The sequence below is a fragment of the Sphaerodactylus townsendi genome, linkage group LG08 (assembly GCF_021028975.2).
Source record: "Sphaerodactylus townsendi isolate TG3544 linkage group LG08, MPM_Stown_v2.3, whole genome shotgun sequence".
Taxonomy (NCBI): Eukaryota; Metazoa; Chordata; class Lepidosauria; order Squamata; family Sphaerodactylidae; genus Sphaerodactylus; species Sphaerodactylus townsendi.
In genome coordinates this window covers 95607653-95622360 of record NC_059432.1, presented here as the reverse complement: position 1 = coordinate 95622360, position 14708 = coordinate 95607653, and the positions used below count along the sequence as shown (strand labels likewise).

Below are 14708 nucleotides of genomic sequence, written 5' to 3'. Positions count from 1 at the left end.
GGGGGATGGGTCACCCCCTTTGGGAGTCCATAGCTTTGGACCCCCTGAACCAAACCTCACCAAACCCGGGTAGTATCATCAGGAGAGTCCCCCAAACAATCCCAGAAATTTTGGTGCTGCTAGCCCAAACAATGCGCCCCCTGCAGGCCAAAAACCAAAAAAGCACTAAAATGTTTTAAAAACCCACAAACGGGTGGGCGGAGCTTCGGACATGAATGGCGTTTTTTTCAAACCCGAGAACCCCCCCCCCCTTGAACTGGGGAGTATCAGTTCATGAACTGACAGGTGTCTTACCAGGCTTAAAATAAGGTCTAGGCCTTGACATCACCAGCATGATGACATCACTTCTGGAAGTGATATCATCACACAAGTGACAATAGGAGGGATGCTTTGGCATTTGAGCAAAACTCTATACTTAAATTCTACCACAAAGTTTTTGCCCAGATACCAGAGTGTCTCCCTTGCGTAACATGACACAGGTGATGCCTAGGCTTCATTTTAAGCCAGTCAAGATTCCCCCGCCCTCAAATGTCTAATTGAGGTCTTGTAGTCTGTGGCAAAACCAACGCCAGCTGCTCCTCAACAATGCTGGTGAGGCCTTTAAATGTGACACTATCCAAAGTTGAGCCTTTGGGGGAACTTCTATTGGAGGTGAGATTTCAATGTTGATGACAGCATTGCTTGCCTCCATGAGGCCCCACTGATTCTTTTTGCTGCTGAAAGCAGAAAAAACATTAACTGCGTTGCAGATTCTGTGAGGAACGACATTTTCTACACCGAAATGTTCTGCAGATGCTAAGGAGGAAATTACAGCAGACTTAATTAGAAATCCTTCTGTCCATAAATTTGAAAATGTAGACAACGCACAGAAACTGCTTCTTCTGTAGAGGTAATTTTCGTTGCTGTTGTTCACTGTGAAATTATGAGGAGCTGGAAATTAGGATGGAATAAATTGCTTTGGTGTGTTTCCTTCTCCTTTGAAACTCTAGGCACTGAATGGCTTCTCCTTTCTTTTTTTTAAACAAATCTAGAACAGCTGTAATAAAAATAGAATCTCATTAATTATAGGAGATAATACTATTTACAAAGCCAAAATTTTGGAACAATGCAGTTTAAAATGTCAACGTTACCTCATGGATTTGACGAGGTGGTAATTATTGGAAACACTTAGTGCTTACTTTTATATATTATCTTATTCACATGATAATTGTAGATATCATTTGATACACGGGACACGTGCAGCTTCTACTGTCAGTTAATACGGATCATTACCTCTTATTGTACTGCGAGGTTATCGTACAATAGGTGCCAAACTGGCGATAAGATTATCAAGTGTATTCTATCACCTTTGCTTAAATTGAAAATGTAAACTCATCCCTCAAACATGTCTCTGCTGAAGGATACGGTCTCCATTTAATGAAGAAACTGTATTCATAGTAGCTGGCTGAGATAGACTGTGTTAAGCTTTCATTAACTGGTGGTTGCAATCATCGCACAATAAACACCACTATGGGAAGCTGGCTCATAATCAAAACAAAATATGATGCTGTTAAGAGATTAAGTAACCATTCGATATTTTAGAAACGCAACTGCTGTAAGTTTTTGTAAGGTGAAAATGGACATCATCATCATATCTATGAGGGAGACCGCATAGAGTCCAGGTCAGGTACTAGGTTTCTTGGTAAGCCACCTTGTGAATAGAATTGGGGCTGGAAAGATTCAGAATCCGAGTCCCAAACCAGCTTACTGGCATGCTATCTCCTTCTCACATCTCTGAGTTCGCTGCCAGAGAGCCAACAGTGTATCTTGTGGTTTGGGCCGAGTAATAAAGTTAATTTTAATGTGCATGGAGTTATTGCAGGCCTGCATCCTGTCACCCTGCTCTGCAAAGTTCAAAGCCTTCTCTTGCCCTAAGGTTTCTTCCACCAATTTAATTGGCTTCTACCCACAGAAGATGCACAAATTGGAGGAAGCCTCCTTAGATTGGATGAGACTTCTCTGTCCTGAGGATACCACACTTGAAATTTTTGTATATTAGTAATGAATCAGGATTAAATACTGGCAATAGCACTCTCAAAGCTAATGTTTCCTTCTGCCAGGCCCTTTCTGACTGATTTTGCCTAGCTACTTCCACTGCTTCTTTCTCTTTTATGTTCGAGCAGATTTTATTGGCACAGGAAATAGAAAATCAATGTAAATACATGAAATATGCCTGTGCTAGATATTACACAAAGCCTGCTTTAGCCAGGATAAGTGTTGTGGTTTTGTAAACTATAGATTAGATAGGATTAAAGGACTTCAAACTCTCTTCATAAATCTCTGCTCTCTCAGCAGGTTGATAAAAAATTCTTTTTAAAATAAGGTTCTTTTCTCTCTCCAAGTTTTACTTTTCCTGGAAGACATATTTAGGGCTCAATTCAGATGTAATAGACTCAGGGGAAAGGGAAAGAAACATGCGTACAGATTTTGTAGGAAAGACCTGCAATTAGTGTTGCCAACACGAGGGTGGGAAATTCCTGGAGATTTGAGCATCCACGTTTTGCGGCGCTCCAGTTTTTGTGAAGCCTTTCTGCCCCTCTTTTCATGGGAAATACAATTAATTTGGAAGTGTAACGTGAGAGTGCCAGTGTGTAAATATGGATGTAAAAAGTTTGACAAGTGGCTAAGGTTACTGACTCCAGGCGGGGAGATTGCTGCAGATTTGGGAGTGAAGTCTGGGACATCAGCAGTATATAATTCCGCACAGTCCATCCCCTTCCACTCCTGTTTGATCTGTTAATGTGACAGGTTGGTTCTACTGTTGGCAGGGTTATGAGGACATCGCTTTCCCCCTTCCAAATGCCAGCAACAGAACAAGGCGGCCAGTTTTGATTGACAAAACTCAGTGAAAGTTGAAGGGTTAAACCTCAGAAACACAGAGCTGGAAGGAAACTCAGGGGTCACCTAGTCCAACCCGTGGACAACGCGGGGAATTCACAACTACTCCACCCCCCCGCAACCCTCAGTGATCTTTGCTGTATGCTCAGAGGAAGGCAAAAAACCTCCTGGACCTGAGGCCAGTCTCGTCTGGAGAAAATGTTGTTCCTGACCCCAAAGTCGTGATCAGTATCACCCTGGGAATGTAAGAAAGGGCCACAAAAGTCAAGCACAGATACAAACCTCAGTGTGCAACCCTCTAAGGTTGTTGTGGGGAAGAAAAAAGGTCAAGAAACCATGTACACCACTGAGGAGAAAGTGTGGGATAAAAACACGAGACATATAATAATAGAGCTCCGGCAAGGGAAGGAGGGAAATCTTTAAGCAGCTGCTAGCGATTACAAATCGTTCATTAAGTAAGTTATAATGTACCACTAATTGCAACTTCCCTTTACCTTTTCTCTAGAGGAATAAATACCACAAGAATCCAGTGTATGCATAAAACCAGAGCATTTGCCATCTTCACACTTATGCCAGTGGGATGTTTGTAACCCAGCATATAATTTGGGCTGTTGAAGAATTCCATCTTTTAAACGGCTTTTTTTTTTATATGCAGGGGGTTTTTTTCAAAAAAATCACCTACACAAGTCATCATAACACCATTGCGAGGAGAGGAGTGTAGCAATTATCCCCCTCATCTTCTTCGATGGCAGGAAACTGCGTGTGTTGCGACGGAGACAGTTGCCATTATGTTTTGGCAGCAGAGAAGTACAATGGAACAATAGGTGTTGAAAAAGCCCCAGAATGATACTTGTAGTCTGTGTACAAAAAGAAAAATCAATAAAGTACAAAAAGAAAAAGAAAACAAGAAGACCGAACCTTAAAATGTTTCCCTTTATGTTGCAAAGATTCCAGTTAACATAAGACCAAAAGACAAGCCATACTGAATTCTGACCAAGGCCCATCAATGTCCAGCTGTCTGTTCACACATGTGCTTCTAGGAAGCCCACAGGCAAGTTGAGCTGGATCCTGCTGATGCACTATCCCAATGGCAGAGTTTTCTTATCTTGTGAGGGGCATTCTTCGGCTGCAAGTGTGTTGGAGAAATGACCCTTTGCCCTGGGGCAGGGGTAGGGAACCTGCGGCTCTCCAGATGTTCAGGAACTACAATTCCCATCAGCCCCTACCAGCATGGCCAATTGGCCATGCTGATAGAGGCTGATGGGAATTGTAGTTCCTGAACATCTGGAGAGCCGCAGGTTCCCTACCCCTGCCCTGGGGGAAAGCGCTGCTTCCAGAGGAGCAGTTCTGAGGGATCTCACCCAAAGTTTTGAGAACTATTCTTTTTTTGGCCATCAAATCTATTTCTTTGCATGGGAGTTCTATACACATTGCACTCATGCTGACCAGTCGTAAGAGTCTGAACCTACCTTGCGGAGACAGGGGAAAAAGAACAGTGGTCATACTGCAGGGGCGTACCGCCTATGGGGACATGGGATAACCCATGTCCCCGGGTGCACATAGACCCGGGCACCGGCACCAGCTCCAGGTAATAGACCTGGATGCTGGCATTGGCTCCAGGCAGTAGACCTGGACATCAGCACAGGCTCCAGGTGGTAGACCTGGGCTGTGGGTGGTAGACCTGGGTGCCTGTGGGTGGGGGGGTGGGGGCAGAAAATTCAGATTTGGTCTCTGGGCTCCATTTGTCCTATTTGTTTGTTTGTGCTTTTATACCGCCCCATCCCCGAAGGGCTCTGGGCGGTGTACAGCATATAAAAATAACAATATAAAATAGTTAAACATTTAAAAGCAGCGATAAAAGCTAGAAATGTAATTTATGCAATGAGTCTCAGTAACCAAGGATATAATTGGCATCCAGCATTCCAGATTTAAAATTCCCTCCCCCCCAAAAAAGGGAGGCATGGCGAGTCTCGTTAGATGGTAAATGACCTAGATGTCAGGGCCACAAGGGGGGGGGGCACCATTAGCGGCCGGTTCCTCCAAAGGCCCGGCGGAACTAGATACGCCTTTGCACACTGTGTGTGTTCAGTACAGAAGGACAGCTTCTTGTGTCCTTAGGGCCAGCTAACCCAGGAGCACAAGAAACAGACAAGAGTTATTTTTTTTCCAAGCATGACTTTCTGGCTTACAAACTGCAAGTCCCATGCTAGCCTTGCCAAAGCTGCCACCTGTGGTACGGAGTGCAGATAGACATGTGCACCTATTCCTCCTTCCAAACTAACAAGCCCATGTGTTTTGATCCTCCTCCTACTGGTCAGTGGACAAGCTCTACCTAGACAAATTCCACAGCCTCTGCTCTTTCAATCTTCTTTCTCAACACTCTTGAGGACTCACTTATAGTCAATTATGTTGTAAAGATTCCCAGGAGTACATCTTGGCTTCTGGATATCTGAACCTGAGATATAGAAATACATAAGCCTCTGGCTATAATAAGGTGTTACAGTTTGGGAAGGGGGTCGGAAATGACAAGAAATTGCTGTTTTCTTTGTGCTACTCTCTCTTCTTAGAATGATTACTGTCTTCCACCTGAGCAGCTTGACCCAGAGTCTTGTTCAGCCTTCAGACTGGAAAGGTGGAGTTCAACACCAGGATGATATCCTATGTGCGGCATTTTTACCTCCACAAACTTTAGTTACAGGTAGGGGAACATTTATTGCCTAATACACCATCCAGAGGCTGGAACCAACCAGGGCCCTCATCATTTATATGCACAGCTGGTTCTACTGCTGCTCGGGGAAGATTTAGCTAATACGCTCTTGGCAGAGCTGAATTACTTACTGGACATGAACAAATTAGGGCTTCCTAAGGAGACAAAGAAAGATCCCTGTAGGAATGAGAGTCGTAAAATAATGGGATTGATCTTCCTGCTCTTGGGTATGGGGGTTTCAGCTGGAAGAATGGTTAGAAAGGAGGATGTATTTAAAACGTTTTGAGGCTGCAAATAAAATGTTTTTTGGGGAAAACCCAATGTACAACTCCTTGGAGGAACTGGCAGTTTCAGTGTCTACCCTGGAAAGTCAGTGAGGTTTATGATTAGGTTTTTAAAGTGAAAAACTGAGTGAATGTCTTCTAGCATGGGAGTGGCACAGCACATTCTGGTTAAGCTACTGAGTCAATTGCAGAACCTATTTGTGAATTACCAGGGAGTCAATTGATATTCACTGGCAGATCCTCTATTTTCTGCATAAAAGGAATGGGATTTTGGAAAACCCTGGTGGACATGAGACTTGGAGATGGGAGGGGGGAGGTTAACTTTTAAGGAAAAATGCTGAAATGAGCCCTATATATTGGAAGCCCACTCTGCAAACAGAAATCATTCAGGCAGTAAGTCAGATTGACTCTCTGATGGGTGACTTAAGTCCTCTTTTAATTTATAGAATAGAGTGTTATTTCATTTGATGTTGGTTTGTGCAGCTGTTCAAGAAGCACTGATTTGTATTCCTCTGTGGAGCTGGCAGAGTGCGACTGCATCTCCACACACACACCCCATGAAAAGAAAAGAAAATATGTAATACAAAGTCCAATGTTTGCACACAGCCCTCAGCAGCCTGTTGACTTTTTGTCTGATACAGGTAGTTCTGGTGGCGAAATAGTTGTATGGAATAACAGCACAGAAAATGCCTACATCAAATTGAACCTGAATCCAAGGAAAACCGTACCATCCAGCTCAGGTTTGTGCAAATCATAATGGGATGCTAAGAAAGTGTTCTGCCTGAATAAATAACATTAAGTAACCTTAACTTGGGGTTGGCACTTGGCAGGCTAAAGAATAAGGATGCCAACCTCTGGAATTTCTCCTGGAATTTCAACTGATCTGCATACTGCAAAAATCATTTCCTGTGTGGGAAATGGTGGCTTTGGATGATGAACTCCCCAATGAGTTCTCTCTTGTCTGCACACTGCACCCTCTCCGGGCATTGCCTCCAGAAATTTCCCAGTTATAAAGTGATCACACTCTATAGATTCTGGTAAGTAGAAGGTTGCTGGGGGAGAGGGTCTGGTAGCAGAATTCAGGCCTCTGTCAAACCTACATAATGTTTGTTATATGGCTAAGCTGGTGGATGATAGGGGCATTTAGTGCACAGAACATTTAAAATGTTGTGCAAATGTTTTGAAAAGAACCATTCTGGGTTTTTTTTTGTCCACATAGCACAGAAAAATAAAGTACTTCAGAGACAACAGCTTTTTTCTTTTTTTAATAAAGACACTATTGTATCTTCAAAGCTACACAGACGTGAAATTTGCACAGCCTTGTGTAATCAGCAGGCAATACTAACTTTATTTGCGCACAGCAATGATGGAACTGGTGAACAGTCACAATGCTAGATGAAAAAAAATCTGTAGGATACTTCAGCAAATGGCAGATGGCACTGAGTAGTGGCAGAAAATGGCAGATGGCAAGTGGCAGAGAAACAAGAGCCAGAGCTTCAAAATTGGCTGAGAGGAATATAATGTTTCCTGATCTCCACACAGCAATGAGGAAATGTTTTGAAAACATTTCAGGAAAAAAGATCGCTAGTTTAGTGTTTCCAAATAGAACCATTTTGGGCTGAAATAAAACGTTTTCAAAACGTTTGGGGGAAAAAGTTGTGCAGAACTCCTCCCCAAAATGCTTCTGTTGCCATTCTCAAGACATCAGCTGCAGCTCAATTGTAATCCCAGCAGATCTCCAGCAATCACCTGGAAGTTTATCCACCATGTTGGAATAATTGGGCGGGAAGTTCACCAAACTGAGTGATCTGCGCCAGTATGCTAAGTGCACAAATACTGTATATTAAACACCAATACAATGTTTAAACATAGAGTGAAGTCTCAATAAAGTATTATATACAAAGCAAACATAGGATATAACTTTTCCTTAGAATACTAGTGAACAGTCAGTTGGCAAGCTATATGCCTTGTTCTTAGCGGTAGGACTCAAATAATTTAACAACCGGTTCCAAATGGACTCAGTGGTGGATTACAACCAGTTCTCTGAACTAGCCAAAAATTAGCTACCGGTTCTACCGAATAGGTGCAAATAGGCTGAATCCCACCACTGCTTCTTCTCTCTTGTTATGTGGTTAACAGCTGGAATGAGAGTGTTTTGCATTATTATTGCATAAGCGTTCCCAGGGCATCTGTGGCTTCCCCAAGTTCCTCTTAGGTCACCTCACCTTGAACCTTATATGTAAACAAGGTTCAGTCACTGGTATAAAAAAGAACTGAAGTGACAGGCACATAGGTAAGGGGGGGGGTGTTCATGGGTTCAAATCCCTCCCATTACATGTCCAGCTTGCTTGAAACAATGCATGGAGCGGAACAGCCAGAAAGTCAGCTCAGTCACTGAACCCACCTTATAAAAAATCTATACCTACGGCACTGGTGAAATCACATACGAAGAATCATAGCTACACAGATGCATACAAAGAATACTGTCGCCACAGGGTCTAAAGGCAACTAAGTGAATGCTTTAAAGAGATGGCCCTACAATAGAATTCATGGTACGCCCTAAATACTGAGTTGCTGCCACAGTCCCTAGAAAGACTGAACAACGTTGAAGGGTGTGTTCAATATAACGTTTGTCATTTCTACCCAAAACGGGAACATATAAATGGGCCTCTGTGAAGTTGGTCTCTGAAGTCTTACCCTATCTGGAGGTAGACAGTCCATAATAACAGCCCAGTATTTAGGGTAAATTTAGGGTTTATGATGACTCTTATTGTATCACCCTCTCTTTAAAGTATTCACTTAGCTGCCTTAAGAGCCTGTGGCTACAATATGCTTGTTTGTGTGTATCTGTGCTGCTATGATTCTTTGTGTATGATTTCAATATTATTCTAAGAAGTTATATCTTATGTTTGCTTTGTATATAATACTTTATTAAAGCATCAAGAGACTTCATTCTATATTTAAACATTATAATGGCATTCAATACATAGTACTTGTGTACTTGGAGCTTACTGCTGCAGAACATTCAGTTTATTCTACCAACTGGAACTTGGCTACCTTAGTACATGAGGCTCCTCTATATATTGTCCTGTTGCTTCTTGGAGTGGGAGCAGGTAACAGGACCTGGGGTGGTGGTGGTGTTCCCACACTTTGGGCTAGACAGCCCTACGAGTAGGGGAAATACAAGTATAACATCCCCAGAGCATTTCCAGTTTGGAAAGAGGGCTGGAAAGGGCTAGCACGCCATCCCTCAAGCTGCAACCCCGAGTCACATTTCCCTACAATTGCATTATGGCAGTGGTGGTGAACCTATGACACGGGTGCCAGAGGTGGCACTCAGAGCCCTCTCTGTGGGCACGCGCAAACAGAGTGCCCCCACACACATCTAGGCTGGCCTGGGCCTCTGGGCTCAATTATTAGCATTAAACCTAAGACCTAGTTTTGGGGAAGCAGTGTAGGTAACCCTGTTAAGCGCTGTTAAACCCCACTGATGTTCATGCAAAGAACTAAAGCGTGATCCTTTACCTGGGAGTAAGCTCGGTTGCTGGCAATGGGGCTTGCTTCTGAGTAAACCTCCTAGGGTCATGATTTGCCCATTGGAAGAGTTGCACGGTTGCTTCAAAGCAAAGCCACCGACTACCACCAAGCTTACTCCCAAGTAAAGAACGCTTCGGAGCCAGCCGTTTTTTCTAAACTGAAGCCTCAATCTTCAGGTTAAATTGCCGTGTTGGCACTTTGCAATAAATAAGTGGGTTTTGGGTTGCAGTTTGGGCGCTCGGTCTCGAAAAGGTTCACCATCACTGCATTATGGCATCAGGGCACAAAACTGGATTTCTAATAATGAAATCCCTGTATCATGTGGTGCATTTCCAGTCTTCCTACAGGGTTTGTAATTTGGTAATAAGGAGTAGACTGCTGCAGAGTTTGCCCTGTACCAGGTGGATAATTTTAACTCATCAGAAACCCCGGGGGGAGCAAAGAGCGGGGTCATACGGGCAGGCCTACCAGACTACTAGCTCCTTAGTTGTAAGGCCCCCCGCCTGTAAAAGTGGCTGCATGGTGAATGGCTGTTTGTTTTCTATCCAGAGTAGTTCCTTCCGTCTTTCATTCTGTGGGATTACCAAAGCTTGGGGAACTTTGATCTATGAAATTACTAATAATGAGTTTCCAGCTAGGGAGGTTGTTTATGTCTTTCCCTTGTCAGAATAACAAAAAGCCAGTGGGGATGTCAGTCTTCCTTGATAATCTTCCTTTGCTCTCAAGGCCGTAGCTACTGTTTATTGTCCTGGATGCGCATCAGCATTTTAAAAAATACATTATTACCTTCAGCAGGGAGCATTCCCTTAATTTTTGCCTTGTTTTGGCGCAGAGTGATAAATAATGGCAGGCAGCCCTCCTGCCACTGAGCCTCCCCTCGAGGCCGTTCATAACCTGAAAAATTTCATCGGGTTGAGAGTCTTCACACACTAATGGTTATCATATATTAAGCACCATGCCGGCAGGCAATTCGTAATTGTTCCCCACTCTACAAACTACAGTTTCCATTATGGAAGAAATACTGGCATGTGCGGAGCGGGAAGGGGGGGAAAGGGTGTATTATGGCAGGAAGGAAAAACGTAACTTAGTATGTTCGCAGAACGGCTTGGCAAGCAGGTTTTACGTTTCCTATGAAGCTCGCTTGAGGTATTTCACCAAGACAAGTTTTAAAGGAACAAAATATTTAATCTTCCAAAATTCTGCCATCTAGAATGCCTATAAAACAGGAGGCAGATAGATAAGAAACAGGGGTCTTTTGATCGATTGCTTCTACATCGGCCAAGGAAAGGGAGGCGCTTTTTTTTTTTGGTGGGGAGAGGGAGAAACAAATTGTAGACTGTAAATTTTCATTGAATAAATAACCCCTAGATTTAGATGTGCTTTAAAAGGCTTCTAATGGATGGGACTGAAATGTTGCACAGAGATTTCTGAAAGCTGAAAAGCCTAAAACGCAAAGTATAATGTTGCAGAGGAATGGAAAAAAAAGTCTCTCTCTGTCATATTGTTATCCTTCCCTTTATCCAAGGAGCTTAGCAACATCTTATATGGTTCTCCCCTTCTCTGTCTTGTTCTCACAACAAACCAGTGAGGAAGGTTAGAGAGAGAGAAAGAAAGATAAATTTGGCTGAGATCACCCAGCGGTTATGATCTGAACTGAATGAATCAGTGCAGCCCTCAGGGCGGCTCAGATGGGGATGGTGCAACCATGGCACAGGTGTGCCCCCTCCAAAGAGGATTATGGTGCCACAATTAGCAAACAAAACAAAAGTTGTCGAAGGCTTTCACGGCCGGATTAAACTGGTTGTGGTGGGTTTTCCGGGCTGTGTGGCTGTGGTCCACAAGATCCACCAGACCATGGCAACACAGCCCGGAAAACCCATCACAACCAAAACAAAAGTTCTTTTGACTAGCCTGAAAATCAGAGGTGTAGCCGGGCCAGAGTCCACCCAGTGTGCACTCTGTGTTTTCTGCCCCGCCCTCTCCATGGTAGCTCCGCTTGAGCCCACTATGCAGCTCCATGAGCTGTGCCTACTTTTTTGCTGACATAAATCCATGCCAGCAAAATGGGGTGTTCCCAGGTCGAAAGGGCTCAGGAAGCCAACAAAAGCTTGGCTCCACCCGCTGCTGCACGGCACAGCCTTCTGTGCCAGAGGAGGTCTGGTGTTGTGGTATCGCACTGCTGATCAGCTCCCTGATTCTGGTGTTAAGTGCCCCTGTGCTGGTATAAGTGCCAGGATCACACCCCCTTCTGAGGGGTTTCGGCAGCGGTGGGATTCAAATAATTTAACAACTGGTTGTTTACAAGCACCATTTTAACAACCGGTTCTGCCAAAGTGGTGCGAACCGGCTGAATTTCACCACTGGGTTTCGGTTTCCTCCCAAGATTGCCCGGTGAGTCTCCCAAACACTAGTTTGAGAAATGTACCACCATGCCACAACATAAAACTTAAATTAAGGAATAGCAAAAAAAAAAAGGCCAGAAATTTGTAGCATTAGAGGACTATAAAGGCCAGTTTTCCACCACATATCAGCAGTGCCAACCGTTTTTGATGCCAGTCTAGGGCTCATTCCGCACAAGCAGAATAATGCACTTTCAAACTGCTTTCAGTGCTCTTTGAAGCAGTGTGGAATAGCAAAATCCACTTGCAAACAGTTGTGAAAGTGGTTTGAAAACGTATTATTTTGCCTGTGCGGAAGGGGCCTAAGATGCCGATTGTTGGCTGCCAAATGATCATGCTTTATTCTGATGCCTGAGACAGGATGCTATTTTACAGATTGCACTTTAATATTTTGTAACTATGTCTTACCACTATTGATAGATTTTTTTAATTGAATGTTGTGAGCTACCCCGAGCCCTGTGTCTGGGGGAATGGGTGGGGAAGCAGGGTGTAAGTCTAAAATGAATAAATTAAATGAATACATTAAAAGACAAACAGAACAATTATTTATTTATTTATTTTATTAGACTTTTATACCGCCCCATCCCCGGAGGGCTCTGGGCGGTGAATTTATACCATTAAATGGCATCAAAAAAGCGGGGGCAGGAAAAACCACCAAAAAGAGGACAGGAGAAGCCTAACAGGGAAGAAATGGGGTAACGGAGAGGGCAGGAATAATCCGCTCTCACTATGGAATATGGGACCAGTGGGATTAACTATCCTACTCCCATTGTGCCTCACTTTGGATTAATTTCCTTGGTTGCTTTTAGAATTTTGAATCCAAATTTTATGCTTAAACAGATTTAGGAAATCCACCTTATTAATCTTTTTAAAGCTGGTCTCAGCTCAGCTCCATCTATTTATTTGCATACAAACAAGAAATCTCGTAAGGCCTCCCTCCCGCGCTTTCTCACTCAGGCTCAGTATTAATTACCGCCCTGCATCATCCAAAAATTGACAGCGTGTTTACTTGCGGGGCTGGTAATCCTCACTGGCTGGAGTCCAAAGGACTGCACAAGCATTTCTGCCCCCAAAAGGGTGCCTAGGGGCATGCATTTCGCAAACGTCCCCTTCCCTCCTGTATCTCAAGCCCATTTTGAAATGGAGGGCTCTGGCTATGAGATCCTGCCGTTCAGATTTGTGCGGGTGTGCCTGCGTTTAAATTATTTGTACAAGAATCCCGCCACTTGCACCGAAGCCCTTGGAAGCATTGAAAGTCACTCCTTAAATCCTGACCATAACGTGACATACACATGCGGACTCATGTAGCAGAAGATGGCCCTGAAGTCAAATAAAATCCAAGCATCTCCCTCTACTAAAAAGTGAAACTCAAAAGTCCTTTTTTTAAAAGGAAAAAAAATAGCAATTTATTATTTGGAGGCACGTCTATACAGAATTCATGGACTTTTCTGAGAGATTCTCAGAACATGCCTCCTACGGAATCTTTTAACAAAACGAAACTGAAGAGCGGGTGGTTTCATTCGCCTTCTAACAAGGCCGTGTTTCATAAGCTTTTATCCTGATTCATGAGGCAGCGATATCATAAAGTTTATTGGTTTGACCCAAAGGCCAGAACAGAACAGAATGCCGCACAAACAACTGAAGCCGCATCAGACGTGAATAAATCTCCAAGCGACATGCAAGCGATTAAAAACAAAATATTCCTGCCGTAGTTTGCTGTATGGATTTTAATAGAGCTGCAATCATTGAATGTCACAGCAAGCCACCATTGAGCCAGGATGTGCATGAGTTTGGCTTGTTGTTAGGTGCTCGCATGCACTTCATTCAGTGACATAACATCACAAAGTCCTCTGCCCAGCCCTCCGCCCAGTCGAATTCCCTCTGTCCCCCTGCCACACTTCCCCCTGCACCCCACTTGGCCAAGCTCCCCCCCCCCACCAACTCCAACAAACCTTGAACATTTGCAGATGAGCAGTCCTGCAGCGGGAAGTGGGAAACAGCGCCAAGGTGGCAGAAGTGACAGGAAGTAGTGGTGAAGTAGCAGAAACAGTGGGGGTGGCAGGAAGTAGCAGCAAGATGGTAGGAAGTGGCAGGAAGTGGTGGGAAGCAGTGGCAAGATGGCAGGAAGAGATGGCAAGGCAGCAGAAGCAGTGGCATGGTGGCAGGAAGCAACGGGAAGTGACAGCGAGGCAGCAGGAAGCAGTGGTGAGGGGGTGGAGGGCGGCGGCGGTAAGCGACAGTGCCAAATTGCACCCTCGCTAATTTTGATATCGACGACCAATTGGCTCCTGTGGTTCCGCTCACGCTACACCACTGACCTGACTCCTTCCCACTCATATGAATTGTGAGGATGGGCCCTTCCCCACTTTTAAAATAATGCGCAGGCCTACCTGTTTCGTAAAACGCTGGCGTTTTTGAGCGCGCAGTCACAGTCCCCACTGCAGCAGCTCCTTCGGAAGACCTTTTGAAAACCGCGAACCTGGCGCGGCGTCAGAATTCTTGCATTCCCCCACGGCCGCGCGCTACTCGTTGGTGGTCAGGGCGGGTCTCCAATCACTCCAATCTGATTGGTCCGTGTGCCGTTGATGGGCAGGGCTAGATCTGCGTTCGGAGCTATTCTGTCCGCTGGCTCGGAAGTCTAACAAATTTTTTTAAAACGAAGGGAAGACATCGCCTACACATCGCAACGCATTAGTCGGCCCTGTAAATTCCATACAACATTGCAAAAACCTCCTATGGGGTTTCCCGCCCACACTCGACATTTGCTTTTTTAAATCCACAATTGTCCGCAAGTGCGAGGGAAATCACAATTGCTTTGACTATGCGTCAGGGAGAACCCTGGTTCACCTGCCTCCAGGCGCAGTAGACTCCAACAGCATGGGGATCAGGCAGCTGCGGTTTTTG

The 14708-nt window shown here is 44.4% G+C and overlaps 1 protein-coding gene across 1 annotated transcript in view; it reads left to right on the top strand.

Moving 5' to 3' along the window:
* Positions 1–14708, top strand: part of WDR49 (WD repeat domain 49) — a 139111-nt gene that overhangs the window by 83432 nt on the left and 40971 nt on the right. Inside the window, exons 11-12 of the mRNA XM_048505005.1 lie at positions 5445–5575; positions 6510–6608. Coding sequence (XP_048360962.1) covers positions 5445–5575; positions 6510–6608 — 230 coding nt within the window. The remainder of the gene's footprint in view (positions 1–5444; positions 5576–6509; positions 6609–14708) is intronic.